The sequence below is a fragment of the Tachypleus tridentatus genome, chromosome 10, assembly GCF_004210375.1.
Source record: "Tachypleus tridentatus isolate NWPU-2018 chromosome 10, ASM421037v1, whole genome shotgun sequence".
Lineage (NCBI taxonomy): Eukaryota > Metazoa > Arthropoda > Merostomata > Xiphosura > Limulidae > Tachypleus > Tachypleus tridentatus.
The window spans coordinates 24,838,303-24,862,941 of record NC_134834.1 but is presented as its reverse complement, the minus strand read 5'-3'; the positions used below and the strand labels follow the sequence as shown (position 1 = coordinate 24,862,941).

At 30.7% G+C, this 24,639-nt stretch overlaps 1 protein-coding gene across 4 annotated transcripts in view; it reads left to right on the top strand.

The window, feature by feature from the left end:
- LOC143228897 (bromodomain-containing protein 3-like) overlaps positions 1-24,639 on the top strand; it is a 111,032-nt gene that overhangs the window by 66,096 nt on the left and 20,297 nt on the right. For all 4 annotated transcript variants that reach the window (XM_076460336.1, XM_076460334.1, XM_076460332.1 and 1 more), the window contains 5 exons: positions 2,385-2,555; positions 3,392-3,517; positions 4,756-4,887; positions 18,276-18,310; positions 23,631-24,123. In XM_076460336.1, coding sequence (XP_076316451.1) covers positions 2,385-2,555; positions 3,392-3,517; positions 4,756-4,887; positions 18,276-18,310; positions 23,631-24,123 — 957 coding nt within the window. The remainder of the gene's footprint in view (positions 1-2,384; positions 2,556-3,391; positions 3,518-4,755; positions 4,888-18,275; positions 18,311-23,630; positions 24,124-24,639) is intronic.

Below are 24,639 nucleotides of genomic sequence, written 5' to 3'. Positions count from 1 at the left end.
TTCAAATGTTCCGTAGCTATAATTTAATAAATTAAAAAAATGAAGCGAAAAGCACCTCACTTTAAAATAAAAATAAATTACAATTTACACTACATGTTCATCTTCTGTAGACCTCCTAAATGAATATCATGTGCTTCTGCTATTTTTTTCCAGGAGAACCTTATATTTTATGTAATTTTCTGTACTCTAACTCATTATGAGGACAGTTGATTTGACTGGTCTTGTAACCATCATAAACAAATTTAGAAAATTTCCCAAATTTCTCTCTGGAATGACTGCACATTGTAATAAAAAACCCACAGTTGTTTATCCTGAGTAGCTTAAATATTTTAACTGTATGGATCTATTTATACTTATATTTTGTTGTGTTATCACCTTTTGAATGATGTCTCTGTTAAGTATCATTTGTACTTAAAGTTACAAATGAAATTGGCGAGCTTGTATTTCGCATTGTGATATCGTGTTACATAAGACTATTTGTGACCATATCTCATGAAAATTATTTATTTTACTTTAACTACCTATAAAGTTTTGAATTTTTACATCTTAGTTACTGTTATAATAATAAATAGAAATACACATGAAAAACAAGAAACGAATTACTTATTGTTATTTGTTGATGAAACGTAACTTGACCTTTTTATACTAGTTATGCTGCTGCATTAAATAATTTTCATTCATTTAAATAACACGTGAAAGAATGCTGAATAGTAGCATATAAAGAGGAAAGAATTTTTCTAGCTTTCTAACAGTTGACAAAAGCCATTAAACATTCATCTATGCTTCTTGTTGTGTTTTCTGTGGGGATAAAGTTTGAACTGAAAAGAAAATATACAATTCTCTGTTCAAACAACAAGGTAATATAATACATTATATTTTATAGAGAAAAATTTGGCTTTGTATTCAGAAAGAACTTAGCAAGTTCTGAAAGACATGATGTGACAGGTGGGTGTGGCAAGAGAGGATTGATTTTCTATTTCATTGTTCTGTAACTAAATAAAAATGAAGGTTATGCAAATTATGCTTCTCTGAACTATGAAAACATAATGAGTAATTTACATTAATTTTTATTACTTTTTGGAGGGGGGTAAACTTAGAGAGGAGGAAAGACATGTAACATACTAGTGGAAATTAAAAGTGTGTTAAAAGTATTTCTTCATAAAATTTAAACTTGAATAATACAAAACTTTGCTCAATTATCTGTGTTCGGATACTGAATTTTTTTATTTATTGATAATAAAGTGGTTTAATTAAATTATATTGGAGTGTAGTTCTGTGAAAGGTTGTGATGCACACTTTGACCTATCTGAGGTGAAGGGTTAATTGTGGTGTTTTTATGAAACTTAATTTTCATTGATGAAATGTGTGAGAAGTTGGTTGTGGACAGCTGTGTGCAATCTTGTATACTGTACTACAAGTCTTGTCAAGTTCTCAACTATCGTGTTTACTTGACCCAGGAGTTTGGGTTAACTGGAATCCTGGAGGTAGAAAATTTTAAACCTAAGTGTATTAGTACACTTGTTACTCTTCTGGTTGGTTGGTTGTGCTCAGATAAATTAATAGCAGGATCAGGTAGGAAAAGCGTAGTGAATAGATAGTTGTAAGCTGTTATAAATGCCAGGCCTAACTGTTTTGTAAACAGTTCTGTTTCAGTTGTAGCTATAGACTGTATTTTTCCTGGATGGTGTGGGTAAGAATTTTGATTTAATGTTAAAATTAGTTCTTGAAGTATATTCTCAAGGGACAAGCATGTATAGCTGGTTGAACTTTTTGACTGGATCTGTTTATAATATGTTGCATTCCATTTGATATTTGTGAGAAGTCTTAAAAGTTATGTACACTAAGAACACTTAAAACTCTGCTTCCTTTGTGTGTTCACACACCGAGTCACTAGATGTTAGTCTGTAAAAGTATTATTGCCAAACCAAAATTCTCCCATCACGCAGCACAAGAAATATTTAAAGATAAAGAAAGTATGCTGATAGTGTTTTTATTGAATTAGGTTTTACATTCTTTTATTGTTAAAGTTAATCATTCTGAACCATTTTTGAACCTAGATACATGAGATCCTAAGAACAGTTTGACTATGTTCCCTAAAGTAAAGTAATTGGGTGAAGTGTCTAGAGTTATTTATTAACCTATGCTGTAATCCTCAAAGTTTATACTAGTTATTTCTTGGAAATATCTGAAGTGTATTTATTACAAGTTGATGTACCTGGAAGTTACATACTTATGTTATAATATTTATTGAAAAAAGTAAGGTTTATTTTTTCTGATATTTTTATCATTCTTGAAAAATTTTCTGTTGGTGTCAACATGTGTATGATGAATGGTAGGATTAATAAAATGTCAGTATAAACATGTGTTTATTTATTTTCTAATAGGAGATAAGTTGGGTAGGGTTGTCCACATCATTCAGTCTAGAGAGCCCTCGCTTAGAGATTCAAATCCAGATGAAATAGAAATTGACTTTGAGACTCTCAAGCCTTCCACCTTGCGGGAATTAGAAGCTTATGTTGCCTCATGCTTGAGGAAGAAACCTAGAAAACCTTACTGTAAGTACATTACGTATGTTGTTTGTTTGAAGTGCTTAATTTAAGCTTTATTATAATTGTGAAAAAATGGTGGATTCAACAGTGGTTCAAAGAAAGTAGGAAATCTTTGTTTGTGAGAAGGTACTGACTGTATATGGCTTTTTTTGTTTGCTTTTATGCTAGATTAGCACTTTGTATTGCATATGAACGTTTAATACAGCACATAAACATAGCACTGTATTTCCTAATATTGCATATTTTCACAAGTATTCATACACCTACACCAACTGCTGTTTTAAGCAGTATCATTCATCATGCTTTACATGCAGATTTATTCTTTGCCCCTTGTACAAGGTTTTCTTGGCTGGTCTTTTTCAAGTTTCTTCCATCTTTCGGCACACTTTCCTCCCATTTTATCACTTTTTTCAATCTCTTCTGTTTTCATCTTTTATATCTGTGTTCCTCATAATATCCATATTATAATTACTTTTTTTCCCATTAGAAGTTAAATCTTTGTCATTAAAATATTTGTAACAATTATAATAAATTTTTTAAAACATTGTTTACTTTTGAAGTCATTATTAAGTTCATTTAGTTTGCCTGCATGATTTTTTGTTTAATTTATGTAAAATATTTTTTTAAATTTTATTTGCATAAAAAGTGGATAAGTTATACTGTTTTTGGTTTTTTTAATGTTTTTTTGGGGGGTTGGGGAGAAAAGAGTGCTGTCTCTCAAATTCTTGCTTATACTGTTTGGCTTAAAATTTATTGAAAGTAAGAGGCAAAGAACGGGAGAAAATTGAGACAGTTTCTGTTACTGGTGCTAATGAGTCACCATTGCCTGTCTGTGTGTATAGCCACCAAGAACAAATCAGCAGGCAAGTCTAAGGAAGAACAAGTTAGGGAAAAGAAGCAAGAACTAGAAAAAAGGCTGCAGGATGTCAGTGGCCAACTATGTCCTTCTAAAAAGCCAGCCAAGAAAGGTAAGGGGCTGAAGAAATAAATACACACTAATTTTGACCTTAACTATATAAGGGTGAGAAAGTGTGTCAAACTTAGACAAATTATTTACCTTGCACTATCACAGTTTTGAAAGAAAACACTTATTATTTCAATAAACTATACAAACATTTTTTTTAACCCCCGAAAAATATTAATCTCTATTTTACTTCACATTTTAACCTTCCATATCAACAAACGGATTTTCTTAACAACAACAAAAGAATGAATAGATCAAATTTTTCACCAAGAAGTTGTGACAAGTAGATGTAGTGTAGCAGTTAAAGTAAAGTCGGATAACGTAATGTGTCGTACTTTAGGACCAAAAACATATATTTATGTACATATTTAAAAACTAAATTTGGCTGGTTAGTTATTAGTTACCTGGAAAAAAATTTGTAGCACTTCAAAAATTTATACAGTATGGTTAAAGATAATGTTATGACCAGACTTTTTGTTTTAATACTAAACTGTATTTTCATGTTGTCATGATAAATTTTTTAATTGACCTGAAAGAACATGAAAATTTCATTTATGCTCAAAATTTACTAGAAATGTGTTTTTTATGCAAGTCTGAGAGAGATTACCTGTGGAAATGTTTTTTTTTCCCTGTTTTTGTATAAAACCTAGATTTGTAGTTCAAATCACAATGTTGTGTTTTTGTGTACTGTTTAGCAATGATATAAACATTTTGTATTCTGTTAATAAAATTGTGAATTAAAAGTGGTATTTAAACCAATCTACGTGGAACTCTAATCTCTGGAACTAAAATAAAATTGGTCAGTTTTAACAGAAAATTATATGTAGTAGAACCTTAGAGAAACTTAAAGTATTTCTTTGAGACTATTATTTTGTTACAAACAAGTTTTGTCCATTATTTTCATAGTCTTAGGATTATTAAATTTAGTGGAGACTTCCCTGTTTTAATTACTGAATTTAAATACAAAAATCAAGCATATAAAGTTAAGATTTCCAAATTTTGAAAGATTTGAACTTTAGTTTTATTGTTGATTAAAAAAAATTACTGAGAGGTGTTTGTGGTTATATTACTGGTAGTTTGTGTTTTTCTTCCTTAAATTCTAACATTTCTTGATGTTTGTTTGCAGCACCTGCTCTTGAAATATGTTAATCAGCTTACTGATAATTAAAAAAAAAAGTTTATACTAGTTTGTAAGTAAACTGAATTAACAGTGTGTTTTTCATTGAAACGCCTTTCTTACAGAAGTGGAAAACTCCCACGGTGACGTTGGTGGTCCGAGCAGATTAAGTGTTAGCAGCAGTAGTTCAAGTGAGAGTGATAGCAGTAGCAGTACCAGCACCAGTAGTTCATCAGATAGCAGTGACTCTGAGTCAGGTTAGACCATTTTATATCTAGCAGCTGCAAATCATACACACAGTCAGGCTCCTCTCTGTCAACAGTATGTGCTTGATCTGGCCCCATTTTCTGGAGTCTTGGAGTAAAGGGGTGATGTGGAACTACATCAAGAACTACTGAAATGCTACTTTCTTTCACACACAGTTATTGGAAAAGTGTGAAACAAACGTACCTGTGACACCCAGGCCCACGTAAATATTAACGGTGACATTTTCACCAGCTTTTAGTTTTTGTAGAAGGAATTTTCACACAAAATGAGAGAATAATAGTCTTCAACCTGTGTTTAAAAACACACTATAAAAGAGTGTAAAATAATGATATAGATTATTTGGGCATTGCTGTCAGTTTCTTGGACAAAACCAACTGTTTTTTTTTTTTTTTTGTTGTTTTTTTTTTTCTGAACTGAAATCTTTCTTCATTCAAAGGCATTTAAACCATCATGTTTTCTCCCACCATACAAACATCCCACTGTTTAATACTGTGTTTATTTGTTAAGATGGTGCTTTTTTACATTTATAAACAAGTATTATATATTCATCACCAGCGCCATCATGTGTAAAGTTAGGAATACAAGACATTTCAGTAAATTATTCCATATACTCATTTTGTCAGTGTGAAAAGAAACTCATTTATACATCATGTGTTTTGTAAATAGCATTATTTTTGAGCCAAGATCTTCTCTTGGCTGTGATGTTGGGGAAAAATGATTCATGTCAAAGCCAAAGAGTGCAGTGTTCTGAGGTCAGTCATTTTTATATTTGAAAATGCTCTTTGATATTTTTTTAGTTTCATTACAATAAAAGAAAATACAATTTTTGTTCATTCATGAAAAAAAAAAAACAAACAAACTAGAGACTAGGTGAAAGTTTTAATTTAGGTTAATGAAACACTTTGACAAAGAACTTCATTTGTGTAGTTGAAAATTTATTAAATCATCAAGTATATATACATATATTTACCACTTTTATCCTGTGATGGAGGTGACCTTGTTTGTTGCCTCATCTGTAGTCAAACGTATTTGTTTCTGTAACAGGCACAATTCTCTAGGGTAAGGATTACTTTTATGTGTTGGGTAATATGTTAGTATTATCTGGTATTTAGGATTCAATGTAATTGTGAAGCAAGTGTTTAGGTTTGTATTGTCTTGAGAATCGCATGGAAATTTAATACGAGTGTATTGTCTGGAGTCTTGGAGTTATCACTTGTGTAATACAAGTGTATTGTCTGGAGTCTTGGAGTTATCACTTGTGTAATACGAGTGTATTGTCTGGAGTCTTGGAGTTATCACTTGTGTATACATTTACATAAACAAATTTTTTAAGTCACACAGTGTTTTGGTAATGCATATTTTGGCTTCATATGAGTTTAAATTTTTTTAAATGTAGTTGATGGTTTGTTATCTGCATGTTTAAATAAACATGAAAAAATGAAGTGTATTGTAAGTGTTCCAAATAAAATAAATAATTCACTGCACCTCTCTGAAAGATACTTATATTTATAACTCACATAACAGTTTTTTTATTCTGCAGTTTTTTGCTTTGTGTTAAGGGTGGAGTGTCTTCTTGTGTTCTGACACTAAAGTAGCTTTTATCTTCCTACAATAAAATGTTGTCTTTCTGTTTGGTTATTTACACAAACCAAAGGTTATCTTATTGAGTAAAGTAGATGATACACCCCCCCTCTCTCTCTCTTTTCTTTCTTTATTTTTACAGTGTTGATATCCAAGGAACAGACTTGTTAGCTATGTGTTTCTAAATTAGCTAGGACAGCTATAAAAGAAAATAATTTGTTTGTCATATATCACTGTATAAATTAACATGAACATTTCTGATACTAACATTATAGTTTGTTTTTTGAATGCTCTAAAAAGTGAATTAAATTTCTGTATTCCACTGTTGTTGATACAAAGGGTAAATGACTATAGCCATTGTTTGTACTGTAGCTTAAGTACTAAATTTGTTCAAGATGATTTAACTGTTGTGATACAAGTGCTTAGGATTAAATATTAGTATAGAAGAGAAATGTTTGCATTTCCTAAATTTCTGTGACAATGAGGTATTTATATTGCATGTGAATTAAACTGGAAAAATGTTCAAACCTTCTGACAAATATGTAATGGAGGTTCTGCAGAATTCTGGCTGTTGTATTTTTAGGTTATCTTATGTATTTTAGTTTTCTTGTAGGCAGGTACTGGTTAGGTTCTTGTGTGTTTTTATGCCTGATAAATTTCCAATCATTACAATATTAAATTGTTAATTGGTGACATTTTGTAAAAGAAAAGGTTGTTTCTAATGTGTTCATGTTGGATTTGATTCCTTTTCTATACCTGCTTTATTGTTTTTAAAGATTTTTTACTTCATAATGGTGTGTTTGTTTTATTGAACATTATGTAATTAGCATGTCTTAACCATGATTATGCTCTTTGTCATAAAATTACATTTCAGTAATATCCATAAAGATTAAATGCAGGTGATGCTCGAAATTATAAAGTCCTAAAGCATTATTTTATCATGTTATAGTTCACACCGTGTCAGGTCAATGTGTTGATTCTTAATAGCAGTTTTCCAGCATTGCTATTATATCTACTTAAAATATATATTATTTTTTTCATGGCTTTCTTTTTCCCGTAAGCTGTTTAAAGTAGTGGGATATCAGGAGATATTCTTGTGAATCTATGCTACGTGCTGCATCCATCATATACTTTTCAGTGTAGTAGAAACAAATGGGAAAAAAATATTTAAGAACAAACCTTTTATCTAGTCACAGCTTCTGAGAAGAATATCCAATAAAAGAAACTTTAAGATGTGTTTATAATATTTAATACACAGCTTTGGAAAAATCCATTAGAAAAACTTGCATGTTTTCTGATATCAGCTTTTAATTCATTTGTTATTTTAGCTAAGTCTAATTGTTAAGACACTTTTATGTAACCTATAGATAGGAAACAAGAATGTATCGTAACAGATAGGAAAAATGTAAAACATATTTGTAATGCAGGAATGTTTAAAACTTAAAATTAATTCAGTTTAGTGATCATATGATGGTCATGAATTCTATACTTCTGTAAACTGGAATCTAAGTAAATATTTTTCTTTTACAGACCCAGTTCTTGGTCACTTGTGTTAGAATGAACCTCAGTGTCTTAAGATGGGAACTTAAATTGTGAACTCTTAGTTTTGTAAATAATTGTTTTGTTTTTACTTTCTTTTGACATTCCATTGTAAAGATTCTGAAAGATATTTTTTTTTCCCTAGAAAATTGTTGCTGGCTGACCTTAGCACACAGTTGCACTCTGAGGCTGTCTCAGAATATTTGATATTTTTTGAATGATAAAGTAAACTGCATTGATTCTGCGACAAAGTTTCATATGATTATATTGTGTAGTACTGGAAGTTGCCTAACATTTGTATAAACTCAGCCTGCTGTAATAAGTTTTACTTTTTTTTTTTCTCTCTTTTAACCAGTCATGTGAAATAATAATGCATCAGTCCTCTTTGCTGTTTATAGACAAATGTGTCAGATGTTTTTCTCTGACACTGTGTGGTGGTTAATAAAGGCACAACCAGTGTTTTCTGTTTGTAACAGTTTTGTTTACCTGCAATAAGTATGCCTGTATGTACAATGCTGCCATTTGACACCAGTTTCTTTCCATTGACAGTTGTAAATAGGAGTAGAATTTCACGATTCATTTCCTTGTTCTTACATAGTCATCTGCATCATTTCTAGCTCCATCATTTTCACGTGAACCATTGATCATGTTCAGCGATTGTATTCTTGTGTTGTATATTCCTTTAAAAACCTGTCAAATAAAAAAAAGTGGCATACCTATCTTGTTGTTATTGTTATTTTATTATTAAAATATAAAATGGCTGTCTGCCTCAGTTAAACACTGCACTCAGGACATTGGCAAATATGAATCTAATTGATATTCAGAACATGTTTCAGTCTTAAATGCTGCGTAGTTTAACAGGAAACATTGTTAGATTGAAGTAGATTTATTTTGCTTTATTTTCTCACACTTTGAATTTCACTCTATCCTCTGTTATTTATATATATTATATTCCAAATATCTTACTATTTTAAACACAGTTTAAAGATTGGCAAATTTCTTGGATATTTTCAAGTGAATCCTGTATTAGGAAAGTGCAACCTCATTTTGGATAACATAACTAAATTAATGAAACTAATAATACAAGTTACACATTTTTTTGCTTCTGTTTGCAAGTGCCATCGGTATATTTTTACAGTGTAAATTTATATAGTGTTTAAAATTTTGTACTTCAATATTAAGAAATTAAGTTTTTAACGTACACTGCAAACTGTGTGTGTTAAAATATTTAAAACAAAGTGTTTTTGTTATGATACAAAAAATAGCTCCAGTGTCTTGTTGTCAGGAAACAGAAAAGTTTTCGTAGGATAAACTTTGAAGAAGCTAGGTTTTATAGTTTAAGCTAACCATGGATTATCAGTTTGCAAAAAGATGCTAGCTCGTAAATATTTTTAGTTGGGTTGCTTAATCAAACCTGCAAAATAATTTGACAGAGAAAAAAAAATATAGTCTACCGAACAATAACAACAACAACAAAGACTAAATTCCATGCTGCTTTGAGGTGGCATGAATACAGGATAGATTTAAAAAGTGAAACAGCCTCAGTTTAACAGTTCACCTTGTGTGGGGGTCAAAGTGTGTATGGCACAATGTTTTACAGATTGCCACTTTAAATTGCATTACATCCCTTGTCAGATTTCTCAACTGTTCATTGTACCCTACAATGCTAATTTATCAGAAGCTCATGATGAAGGAAGGTAAATATCAGATGTGTTATACACAAATACTGAAAACTAAAATTTACATTTAAAAAGTTGTAGAGGTTATCCAAATGCATCTGTGCATATGTAAACTGTATGATGGAGAAAAGTGTCTAATATTCATATGTACATTATCTTTTTTGCACAACAGCTTATCAAATTTTGAGTCAGATTTGTGTAAGCAGCTCAGATTTATCACGAGTACAAATACATATCTGATTTTGTGTGTACAAGAGCTTGCCACTTTTCATATAGATGCTCGAAATAAATTTGGAACTGCAATCAGTATTCCTTCTTCACACGTACTCAGTTAAAGATAGTTTACTGAAGACATTATATATCAAACTGGACTACGTAACTTGTAAATGTGTACATGCTCGGAAATCTCAAGATTATTAAAATCAAGGTGAAACTGGTTTCCAGTTTATGTGATATTATTATACTGTTTTACTATTTCTCCTCATTGATACAGTTAAATTTAAAAAAAATATTACACCAGCCATAGTTGTTGATTAATTTTGATTAATAACAGTGTTAACACCTATACCAGCCATTCGGAGATACAGTTTTATTTCATGTGGGTTTCTCGTCACCAAGAGTTCACCTACTTGTACAGGCAAGACATACTGATAATTTCCGTGATACTTGCATTCCGAAGATGTCAGTGCCAAAATTAGAAGTGTTGTGATTAACACTTCTTTTACTTAGTTTAAGATGTTCTCTATTCACTTCTAGTCTGACACCATTCATTAGATAAAATCACAATGTAACACAAATTTTGTTTCTGGATAGTATAAGTTATTTCTTAATCACTTATGTTGTAAAAGTACAGAAAATGGTCATTTATTCCCTTCAAACTTTGCTTTTGTGACATGTATACTGAAATTTAGAAATTAACCTATTTTCTATGTAAAAATGAGCAAATTTGCACATTTTCATTTACATAAGGTCTGAATAAAACAACATGAATCAAAATTTACATGTATTTATACTAAAGTTATACAAAAATGTTAAGAAGTGAGTAGTTTTTCAAGATTTGCTACTGTAATGTAAATCACTTTCATGTATCAGCCCCCAAATATAGGCTCCCATCATGTTTTCGTTGTAGGCTCCTTGGTAGCGGTGTTCAAAGTCCAGTATATCTAGGTGGAAGTGCTCACCTTGTTCCTCTGAGTATGTTCTTATGTTCTCCTTGAATATATCAAGATGAGTGTCAAGAATATGGACTTTCAGGGACATCCTGCAGCCCATTTTGCCGTAGTTCTACATCAGAGCCTCAACCAATTCCACATAATTTTTGGTCTTGTGATTGCCCAAGAAGCCCTGAACCACTGTGACAAAGCTGCTTCAAGCTTTTTCTTCTTTCCTACTAAGCTTCTTGGGGAATTGTATGCATTCCAGGATTTTCTTTATTTGTGGTCCAACGAAGACACCAGTTTTGACCTTTGCCTCAGACATCTTAGGGAAGAAGCCTCGAAGGTACTTGAAGACTGTAGACTCCTTATCAAGAGCTATGACAAATTGTGACATTCTGCCTCCCCACAGAGAACTCGGTTAGTTGTGGCCAGTGTTTCCTGTTGTAGCGTGCTGTGGTGTCCGTGCTGTCCCACAGGCAAAGATAACAGAAACTTGGTAAAGCCTCCTTGGAGACCCATCAGGAATGCCACCATTTTGAAGTCTCCAATAACCTCCCAGCCATACCCATCATACTTCGAGGCTTCTAGCAAATTCTTGATACTGTTGTATTCCTCTGTGAGGTGCACTGAATGAGCCAGGGGAAGAAATAGATACTTATTCCTGTTATGGAGCAGCACAGCTTTGAGGCTTCTGGATGAGCTATCAATGAAGAGGTGCCACTTGTTCAGGTTACAGACAATTCCAATTGCCTCACACAGACAGGATACATTGTGGCAGAAACAGAGCTCATTTTATGAGTGAAGAAGATTGAAAAATGTCAGTGACACTTTATCTGACTTGCAACTTGCACTTGAAAATTCTTATAAATTCTATAACATTTTAGAAAGTTCTTGTAAGTTTGAGAAAATTCTCTATCAGCTACTTAGCACTTGAATATACCTGGAATGTTCTGGAAAATGGGTAAATTTGAATATTTCATTATCCAGGTCACAAAAGTAAAGTTTGAAGAGAAAAATAGGTCTTTCCCATTTACTGTAGGCATAAGTAATTAGGAAATAACACTTTCTGCCCAGGAAGAAGAAAAAGTAAAAAATTTGTTACATAGTGAAATCAGTGTTAACTGGCTGAAGTGGTGGCTACGTGAAGTGTGTTATATATTGTGAAATCAATCACTATTCTGATAGCTTCTTTACCAACCTGTTTCTTGATCTTATATTTCCTTAGGCACGTACCAAGCACTACCTAGCCCTGAAAAAGCTGAGCTAACCATTCTATCCCTCTTCCCAGGACCTTCTTGTGATCTGTTTGTTTTCTGGAACTGAAGTATCAGAAGTAACCACTTGCTGTTCATACTCCATACCTACTATTAAATCAGTAAAAACCAAACTAATAACTAAAATCACATACACCACACAGGTTCTTTGTTCTCCCCTCCCAGAGCTGTGGCAAAGCATTGTAGGATAACACTGGGCTCCAGTGCAGCTGTGTTGCAGTGCTGAGATGTGTAGGTAGTTGATTAAACTTTGGCATATCTCTTGTTTGGCATTATGTGGATACCTTAGTAAAGCTGCCACTGCAGGCTTTTTCCACCTGTGTGATTGATTCAAAGTTACATTGTGCCATTTCTTCCTCCCATTGTTTCAAATTACATTTGTTAATTGATTGTTTATCATGATTTACTGCATTGTTTGTTTCACCTACACAACATTTATTCGACAGTTAACACGTGTTCCATTAAAATATCGGTACCGTTTATAATTTTGAAGCTACTAAACAAGATCCTAAGCATACGTGTTTATTTAAAGTGTGGATTTAGCATTCATTTATCCCCAAAATTATCAAAGTTGGAATGTATGGTGGTGCATTGTTTTATTTTTTTTTAATTGGTGATTAACAATGTAAAAGTAATAAAAGAGGCAAGAATACAAAAATAATAAACGTTGTAAAAAAGACTTGGTTATAATAAGAAATGTTGTGAACACGGACTGTGATAGCAGCATTGAAAAAATACATAGAAATTGAAAATGTTTTGAGAAATAAATCACTAGCTATTTTTTGAAATGTGACATCAGGATCACTTATTTGTCATTGTCTACTCCTTGGTCACAAGCACCTGGACTTATTTGAGAGTACCATTTCATCAAGGGCAATCTTTTTAAACTTAATAATACAACAGAAGAGCAAAGGAGAATAGAGAACTCTGAAATGACAATCCTCTGGTCATGCTACAAAACTCCTTCACACATTGTGTGGTATTCTGATGTGCGTTAATTTCTTCTACGAGTGGTCCAGTAGGTTACAGAATAAATCTGATTTACCTGGCACTGACTAGGTTTTTGAGTGAAAGAGTCTGGATGCAATTTGAAACACAGTTTAACAGCGTTTGTTTCATATGTAAGGATAATAAAAATAGTATGTGTATAATGGATGGTATATAGCACCTGTACTAGAGAAAGCAATACATGATCAAGAATCTCAAACTCTAAATCTTTCAAGCTGTTTATGTGTTCCAGACTGTGAAAAAAGCATGGCTGTGGAAACAACAATGCTAGTTCTCTTGAGAAGTGTGTTTTACTCTCTGACTATCTGTCATTCCCCTTCAAACAAAATGATTATCCATAGAATGTTACCTGATCTACTAATGAGAAGGGTCCCCTTTTACTCATTATATGTGCAACTTTCCTTGAACCTTTGCTACAGGAAGACAGAAGTTTTACCTGGGGTGAATAATTTAGAACAATGACTTTCTAGTTATTTGTTAAAACTCTACACACCTGAATAAGTGATAATTTTGAACATTTCTGTATTGAAAGGTTAGCAAACACATGACTGCATACCATAAAGTTCCTCTATGGTTTGAATCAGAAATCTTGTAGATGCAGCTATTGGCATCTTAAAGTAGCTTAGATTAAAGTTTAGTCACTTTATTGTATCACTTGACCATGAAACTCTGTTGTGAAGGGCCTTATAAACTTCATTAAGTGCTTTAGAGCACTCTGTGTTTAACAAGGGGCAATATTGGTAGTCTTAGGATCTCATACAGAAACCAGCAAAAGTTTTAAACTATACACAGAACCTCTTCTAATACCTCACTTCAAATGTAAAATAGAGAAAATTCAAATTAGAATTTTATCATTTTACATCCAACTGAATCTTCGTGGTGGTCATGACACCAGATTGTATGTCTGTACTTAAGCTGTGAAACTGCAAATTGAAAGTGCACAAGTCAAGCAAAAGAGCATATACAAATATTTAATTGTTTAAAAGAAAAGTGAATGACCTGTTTGTTGGTCAGAAAAATAAAAGCAGATTTGCATGAGGTATTTAACATCAAATATTTTAAATGGTCTGACAAAGTAAGTAAGCTTTATATGGATGAATAAAAGAACAAAAATATTCAAAAAAGGCAGAAAGCTGAATTAACTGAAAATATAACTAATTGGTGTTACTGCTAGATAAAAATTTGGAAGATTGTTATAAAAGTCTTCTGTTGACAAAAAACGTAAACATCCAGAATTTTTGTACCACTTAGATTTATGTTACTTATAGGTTTATTTGATTTTGCCATCTTTGACAGACATTTGTTTATAGGCCAGTCAAGTGCACAATTCTAAGGTAGTTGTAAAGTAACCTCCTACCAAGGTAGTGTTGGTCAATGATACAACTGATTTTCTTAATTAGGAACACCCCTTCTGTTGGCTGTTGTTTTCGTTCTAAGATTTAGGACTCAGCTCATCCTAGGACCTATAATTGAATTCATGATTTTGAATTAGAACTTAGAAAAAAATTTAGAAGTTAGATAATACTCTAAAGAGTTTTGTATATGATAGCTGTTTATTATAATATGATGTCAGAAGTGAGTAGTAACACATCTTTAAGATTATGTGAATTATTTTCTTAACTACATATTTTGAATTTCAATTTAAATCTTTCTTTATCCATAAACACAATCTCCTTTCTGTTTATAAAACAAGCATAATAAGTCAGGTGTTATTTTATTGGATGTGGTTTACTTCCAGTTCTGCTTCCTCTTAGAATTCACGTAAAATACTGTATCTTTACACATTTCCCAAAGTTAATAAGTTTTCCGTACTTTTATATTTTGATATCTAAAATATCCCTTTTAAATCACTATTTGTAATTTCCACAATATAAAGAATGCACACATTATTATAAATAATATAAAATCTATAATAAAATGAATGCATACAGTAATCTTAGAATAGTACCAACTGTACAGTAAAAAGTAAAATCACATTATTCTAAATACTATAAAATCTGTAATAAAATGAATGCATACAGTAATCTGAGTATAGTACCAACTGTACAGTAAAAAGAAAAATCAAATTATTCTAAATAGTATAAAATCTGTAATAAAATGAATACATACAGTAATCTTAGTATAGTACCAATTGTACAGTAAAACGAAAAATCACATTATTCTAAATAGTATAAAATCTGTAATAAAATGAATACATACAGTAATCTTAGTATAGTACCAATTGTACAGTAAAAAGAAAAATCACATTATTCTAAATACTATAAAATATGTAATAAAATGAATGCACACAGTAATCTTAGTAATGGTACCAACTGTACAGTAAAAAGCAAAATCACATTATTCTAAACAGAAAAAATCTGTAATAAAATGAATACATACAGTAATCTTAGTATAGTACCAATTGTACAGTAAAAAGAAAAATCACATTATTCTAAATAGTATAAAATCTGTAATAAAATGAATGCACACAGTAATCTGAGTATAGTACCAACTGTACAGTAAAAAGAAAAATCACATTATTCTAAACAATATAAAATCTGTAATAAAATGAATGCACACAGTAATATTAGTATAGTACCAACTGTACAGAAAAAGAAAAATCACATTATTCTAAATACTATAAAATCTGTAATAAAATGAATGCACACAGTAATATTAGTATAGTACCAACTGTACAGTAAAAAGAAAAATCACATTATTCTAAATAGTATAAAATCTGTAATAAAATGAATGCACACAGTAATATTAGTATAGTACCAACTGTACAGTAAAAAGAAAAATCACATTATTCTAAATAGTATAAAATCTGTAATAAAATGAATGCACACAGTAATATTAGTATAGTACCAACTGTACAGTAAAAAGAAAAATCACATTATTCTAATTAGTATAAAATCTGTAATAAAATGAATGCACACAGTAATATTAGTATAGTACCAACTGTACAGTAAAAAGAAAAATTGCATTATTCTAAATAGTATAAAATCTGTAATAAAATGAATGCACACAGTAATATTAGTATAGTACCAACTGTACAGTAAAAAGAAAAATTGCATTATTCTAAACAATATAAAATCTAATAAAATGAATGCACACAGTAATATTAGTATAGTACCAACTGTACAGTAAAAAGAAAAATCACATTATTCTAATTAGTATAAAATCTGTAATAAAATGAATGCACACAGTAATATTAGTATAGTACCAACTGTACAGTAAAAAGAAAAATCACATTATTCTAAATAGTATAAAATCTGTAATAAAATGAATGCACACAGTAATATTAGTATAGTACCAACTGTACAATAAAAAGAAAAATTGCATTATTCTAAATAGTATAAAATCTGTAATAAAATGAATGCACACAGTAATATTAGTATAGTACCAACTGTACAGTAAAAAGAAAAATCACATTATTCTAAACACTATAAAATCTGTAATAAAATGAACGCACACAGTAATCTTAGTGTAGTACCAACTGTACAGTAAAAAGAAAAATCACATTATTCTAATTAGTATAAAATCTGTAATAAAATGAATGCACACAGTAATATTAGTATAGTACCAACTGTACAGTAAAAAGAAAAATCACATTATTCTAAATAGTATAAAATCTGTAATAAAATGAATGCACACAGTAATATTAGTATAGTACCAACTGTACAATAAAAAGAAAAATTGCATTATTCTAAATAGTATAAAATCTGTAATAAAATGAATGCACACAGTAATATTAGTATAGTACCAACTGTACAGTAAAAAGAAAAATCACATTATTCTAAACACTATAAAATCTGTAATAAAATGAATGCACACAGTAATCTTAGTGTAGTACCAACTGTACAGTAAAAAGAAAAATTGCATTATTCTAAATAGTATAAAATCTGTAATAAAATGAATGCACACAGTAATATTAGTATAGTACCAACTGTACAGTAAAAAGAAAAATTGCATTATTCTAAACAATATAAAATCTGTAATAAAATGAATGCACACAGTAATATTAGTATAGTACCAACTGTACAGTAAAAAGAAAAATCACATTATTCTAATTAGTATAAAATCTGTAATAAAATGAATGCACACAGTAATATTAGTATAGTACCAACTGTACAGTAAAAAGAAAAATCACATTATTCTAAATAGTATAAAATCTGTAATAAAATGAATGCACACAGTAATATTAGTATAGTACCAACTGTACAGTAAAAAGAAAAATCACATTATTCTAAACAGTATAAAATCTGTAATAAAATGAATGCACACAGTAATATTAGTATAGTACCAACTGTACAGTAAAAAGAAAAATCACATTATTCTAATTATTATAAAATCTGTAATAAAATGAATGCACACAGTAATATTAGTATAGTACCAACTGTACAGTAAAAAGAAAAATCGCATTATTCTAATTAGTATAAAATCTGTAATAAAATGAATGCACACAGTAATATTAGTATAGTACCAACTGTACAGTAAAAAGAAAAATCACATTATTCTAAATAGTATAAAATCTGTAATAAAATGAATGCACACAGTAATATTAGTATAGTACCAACTGTACAGTAAAAAGAAAAATCACATTATTCTAATTAGTATAAAATCTGTAATAAAATGAATGCACACAGTAATATTAGTATAGTACCAACTGTACAGTAAAAAGAAAAATTGCATTATTCTAATTAGTATAAAATCTGTAATAAAATGATTGCACACAGTAATATTAGTATAGTACCAACTGTACAATAAAAAGAAAAATTGCATTATTCTAATTAGTATAAAATCTGTAATAAAATGAATGCACACAGTAATATTAGTATAGTACCAACTGTACAGTAAAAAGAAAAATCACATTATTCTAAACAGTATAAAATCTGTAATAAAATGAATACATACAGTAATCTTACTGTACAATGAAGTACAAAGTCCAGAATGAACAATTTTCAATGTGTAGATTAAATGTAACAAAGAGCATTAGATTCAGTGAGATTATTTGGATGAAAATACACAAGTGAAATATCAATAAGTGAACATTTGTGTTTATAAAAATTACGTCGGTTTACATCCCTACTTTTTTAGTTTTAGATGTTTCAGAAAAGGTTGGTGACATTGATTGATGGTTTTGTTGACTTAATCACAGATTTTGGACGGAAGCCAAAGAAGGATCAAAATGAGGTAATTTAAAAATATGAATGTTATGATTTTATTAATTTTGTTGAACTTCATGTTGCCAGTAGTGCAACATAATCAGTACTTCTCTACTGTATATCTTATTGGAGTTCTTTGCCACAGCTTTTTTCGTGACCCGTTCTGAAAGCAGTAGTTTGAACCTTTTTTTGTGTGTGATTAAACCTTAAACAGCAGGTATTATCAATTAATGCTGTTACCTACAATATTCTCACTGTTTAAGGGTTAAGTACTGCTGAGTTGTAATTTTATTACATGAAAAATATGAAAAGGATGGTATCTTAGTATGATATGTGGTCATACATGTGACCGTGTTTTTCTTCTTTTACATAAGAAATATTTGAAATGTTTTTCCAAGTCATGAACATAAAAAAAGGAAAGTAATTCTTATTTGAAGCAAGTAGAAGTTTCTAGTGCATTTTATGGCTTCTACACTGTAAACTGATATTTTTAATAAACTTATTTTCAGGTGTGTTAGCTCTTCATTTTAGAATATTTGTTACAAATCACTATTCTTTTATCATATTCTATCCTCCAGTAAAAAGTAAAATCACTATTCTTTTATCATATTCTATCCTCCAGTAAAAAGTAAAATCACTATTCTTTTATCATATTCTATCCTCCAGAATTGAAGGTAAATGAGTTTTGATGTGTTTTTTTTTAATTTGAAGTAAGAAAACAAATCGATTTTCAACTTTGAATAAAATTTTTTATAACAGTTATCACAGATAGACAATACTGAACAAGTTGAAAAATCCACATACAAACAACAAAAGAAAAAATTAATGAAAAAATGCCAGTATTTGCATAAATGCCATAGAAAAAAATAACATATAATCTGCAGTAACTAGTAGGACCCTTCTCTCTTGTTTATTACCTCCCTGCACCTACTCCTTGTACGGATTGACAATGTTTCAGGTACCTTACTGGGGTAGCATGGTCAATTCCTGAAAGAGGATGTTCTGAGCTTCAGGATGGTCATAGGAGCAGATTGTCTCTCACTAACTGTTTTCCTTAGCAAGTTCCACATATACTTAATTAGATTTATGTCTAGTACTTCTGTTCTTTCATCCTGAAAAATTTGATTTTGACATTGTGTGGGCAGGTGTTGTTCTGCTTATACGCAAGCATATCTCCAACATTACCATCAAATAGACAAACAATGAATGGCTGGGTGTCATCCATGCAACATCTTTCTGTTGTGGACTGCCCCTCCATTACCTAGATCCCTGTATGATCCAGTATGCAGATTCGATCAGAAACCATGATTAATCCACTTTTAAAGATATCAGATAGACAGTATTATTGGCTGAATATTGCTTTCTTTAATATCTTCAGATCCTCACACATCAGCTGTTTGAAGATACACAGAATCTGGTCTCATCTGTGAACTATAAAAAGGTTCTTTACTGAAGAGTCCAGGTAACATGTTCCTGAGCAAATGCTAACTGGGATATTCAATCCCTTGGGGCTAGTACAGGGGCTCTAACTGGTATCCTAAGCCCATTGTCATGGAGCCTGTTCTTTACTGATGAATGTGACATGCTCACTCTAATGGCTTGCTTAAGCTTGTTTCCAAGTCCCCTAGTGTTGTTAGTGTGGTTTCTAAGGGCTAAATTCTGCAAATATTGGTCATGTTCTTATCCTATAACTGCAACTCTAGTTTAACTTCCTGTTGTATTTTCTTGTGGGCTAGTATCTGTGTTACAATGTACTGACCATAGATTGTGACACCCCCATGACCTGTGCTACCTCAGTTTGGGTGTGGCCCTCCTGTAGTATTGTAACAGCTCTGCAAACTTTACTTCCAGTTAATTGTTTTATAACAGATTACAAACTTCTTACAAAATAATCCAGGAATCTAACATTATATTAGTGGTAGATATCTTTCGTAATCAACCAGAACTAGTTCTTAGGTTTCAGTGATGTCGAGAAACCCACTTGTTGAGAAATTTATATGCAAAAACAGCTTGTTTGGGTTGAGAAAATATTTTACATAGAAGAGCGAACAACGTTTCGACCTTCTTTGGTCATCGTCAGGTTCTGACATTGGAATAATAATAAGGAATCATTGATGCATAAACTTGCAGACTTTAGGTAGAATTAGTGTAATCTTCAATGGTAAGCATTATAAGTTTGAAAAACATTTGTAACCTAACAATATACAAAATTAAACACACCTCCTCATCCTGTAATTTCTGTGAGTAGCACACAATTTATCCTTCATTGTACTTATAACCATAACTTACTTTTTGTTCCAAAGAATATTTTAGCTAAAGTTTTTATTTTAATACAGTGTTATTTCTGTATCAGATAATTTAACAATGTATTTTAAGTGAATGATGACAGAGACAATGCATTATTCTGTTTTGTACCATTTAACCCTATCTGGACCTCTGAGACATTTTAGGTGTCAAGTGCACACCTGTGTATTGTATTTATACATTTAAATACAAGAAAATAGTTCCAGTACCACTGGATAATAGAGCAGACTTTAAACTACTTACACAAATGTAAGGAGAATAAAGTGGTCTTTAAGGCAAGTTGTGGTTGTTTGGAAATGATTAGATGTAGTTATATAGAGAAGAAAAGTAAAAGTTAGTTGGAAGTTTAGAAGATTTGGACACAAACCACACATGAAGGTTTTTCATTTTTTTGTGTTAATTTTGAAAGTTACAGAAATTTTTCTCAATGATAAAATATCAGTTAGGCCTAGTTATGTTAGAGAATATGGAAAGTGATGGCAAAATATTTCAGTGACTCAAATTTGATTTACATTCTTATTTTTTGAATGTTGTTAAGTTTAACATATTCAAATAATTTAGAGAAGTTTAATAATCTTGTTTTTTTATTGGCAAGAAGCTGTATTTCTTAGACATAAAGCAATCTTGATTAAAAATATTTTAAGGAAAAACATTGTTACCTAATGTGAACCAGTACCAGGTCAGGTTGTCTGTTGCCAATAAATGTTTTACAGTTTTGGCTGTTTTGTTTATGTTGTTTTTTTTTACTGCTTAAAGGTCAGAAGTGTTGCTTAGTACAAAAGGCGAAAGAAATTATTAAAAGAAAAATGTTAATGAATATCAGTGAAGGTGAACCTAATTGTGTATATCAAATGAAGATTGTGATCAACAGTAAAAAAATTATATTGTTAAACGAAATTATTAACTTTTTTTTTTTCAAAACAATGTCTCAATGTTTGATATTCACATTGTAAAAAAGGTAGAAAAAGGAAGTTTTAAATCCAGCTGGATGACATTTAGTAAATTATTAATTTTAATATCTTCACTGTAATAAAGAAAATGACCAACAAGTGCCAATGATGTCCCTGCCTCCTCGTCACTTGGTCTAGAAAGGGTTAATCCTTTCACTATGGGCTTGGTAAAATGTATAGGAATTCATTTACAGTTTTGCGAACATTAAGTATTTGCACTATAACTTTTGATACAGGATGTTTATCATTATAAAATTTGGTAGACATTTAGTAAATATTACAACTATTTTGTGTACAAAAAATCAGATTTTTAAAAGAATAATTTTACTAAAGATTTGTTTGTGAAGATACAGTCTCTTTCGTTACTAGTCTGGGTGCAGAGTGATGTTATGTTTGTTTACACATTTTTACACAATAAGTATTTGAACTATAACTTTTGATACAGCATGTTTGTCTTCATAAAATTTTGTGGACTTTTAGTAAAGATTACAAGTATTTTGTTTACAAAAATCAGATTTTTTAACATAATATTTTCACTCAAGATTTATTTGTAAAAATAGAGTGTTTTGTTACTAACCTGAGTGCAAAATGATTCATGTTATGGTTACAAAACTATTTTTTATCCCAAGATCACAAATATTATTTGTGTAATCTCTAAAACCTCCTAAATACATTTCAAATGTTTGTTTTCAGTAAAACTTCAAAGTTTTGTTATTTTATATACTCTAACTATGTGGGGTTTGTCACTTAACCAACTTCATAACTATCATAAAGAATTAGGAAATACGTATAAATTATGCTTTTTTCATACTAGAATTACTACATCATAACACAAAAATGCAAATGTTAGTCTAAGTAGCTTAAGTCTCAACACTATATATGTACATGTATATTTATTATTATATTGACCTTCCAGCTTGCACTGACGAGATGCACATGTACTCAAGTCACATATTCAGTATTATTAAACTGATCTTTAGTCTTTCCTGTATCGACTTGTTTTAGTGGACTAGTATTTTGTAATATACAGTCACATTTAAGTTGTTATACATTATATATGTGTAAATAGATTACTACTATTTAGAAATATTAAACTTGTTTTTCTTAAAATAGAGAACAATAAATCAAGAAGTAAAGCAAACAATTATCTCTCTTGCTACAATCTTTGTATTTGATTGTTGCTGGACATATGTTGTTAAGCTTTTTAAAATTTTGTATGTGGAGGGTATCAAATGCAATTTTTTTAAGGTTTTATATATACAGTTCAATAACCAAAAAATCATAAATAACTATTCTGATAATATAGAATTCCACTATAATTTATTAAGCTCAGTAACTAAGATTTATTTAGATTTTATAAAATATTAAACTTTAAGCAGACTAAAGACATGACCTACCTCCTTGAAAATTTCATTTGAAAAAATGTGGTAGCCTTTTTACAATTAAAATGGATGAGAAAACCACTCTAGGGACATTCTAAGCTGTTGATTGGTTATTGACATGTCATATACTGTAGTAAAAGTGGAAAAGGACTGTTTCAAAAAATGGAAAGAGTTGAATGGGGCCACCATGTTTGATTCAGTACATAAACTATATCTCAGCAAAATAAAAAGAAAGATATGAGGTTCTTATTTTATATTCTAGCTTGTCAGTAATAATCATTTGAGAACCTAATTTGTACAAAATTACAGACTTAGTACTTTGACATCACAAACACCTAATTTTAAACAGTGCTGCATTTAACATACCACGTGACTCACTAAAATTTACATTTAGGTGTGCTATTTTAATATTTACTTTTGAATTAAGAAATTAACTCATATATAATATTAAAGTTTGAATTATAATCTACAGTTTGATTCCAAACCTATTGACAGAGAAATTCATAAAACAGTAGATCAAAAAAGTTTGAATGCAAATCAACAAATGAAATGACATGACCTTTGACCTGAGACTCATAGTGAAAGGATTAAAGGAAAACTTTCTACAGACTTAAAATGAAATGCCAGAGCTAATAAAAATGTACATAAGATGTGGGCTCTTTTTTTTTTTCAAATGAAATTCCTGTTGAAGTAATTCTTGCCTCTTTTACAGCCATCCCAACATGATAAACAAATTACCCAGGGCTCTTTCAGTGCATCCCAGCACAGTCAGCTTGACTGCAGAAACAGTATTCAACATGGATGCAACCAAAGTGAAAATGTCATAAATTCCCAGAAATCAGTAGTACCTGACAATAGGGGGAACTGCCAACAACTGTATCAACATGGAGAACTGGAGGATAAAGTAAATGTCCAACCGATGTGCCGAGAAAACTTACAACAACAACCATTTAAACAGAACCAACTTCCAGGACGAGGGACTTTTCAAAATGCCTGCCACCTACAGCAATCCGAAGATAAACAACTTGTGTATCATCGAGCATTCCAACCACATTTGCAGCCTGTACATCCAGAACTGCATGGTATTCTTCAGACAGATGAAGTTATAGACTTACAGTTACCCCAAAGCTATGAAGACATAGGTGGACAGTCCTCTTCACTTGATCTCAGCCTCAATTCTTCCTGTTCTGATTACAAGCATGAAGGTAGTGTCCACTTTACATGACTTAGTATATTTCAAGTTGGTAGTATGCATAGTTGTATATGATTTATATTCTAATTATGTATGAGAAACTAAAAGTATTCAGTAAGTATTTTCATATTAAAATAAATATGTGTACTTATTAAAAATTTGTTTTGAGTGTTCATATATTTTTATTAGATAGCCAAAATTATGCAACTTGTATAGACCACTACAGTACTCAAAAATTGTTCTCATAATGGCTGATTATATTATGTTAATTATTATCTTTTCTTTGTTCATTCAAGTTCTATTTTAATGAAAAGGTACAAGTGGTAAATAAAGGCAGAAATGGTCTATGCTTTAAAGGTTTTATCAGTGTTGCAATAACTGTGATGAGTTGGGTCCAGTGGTTTATGTACTGTTACTGGGACTATGGGTGCGTTATAAAAGTGACAGCAAAACCTCACTATTCAGTTTGACAAAAGTAGCCAAAAAGTTTACATTATAGTGGTTTTTCTTGACCAGTTGTTTTTCCTCT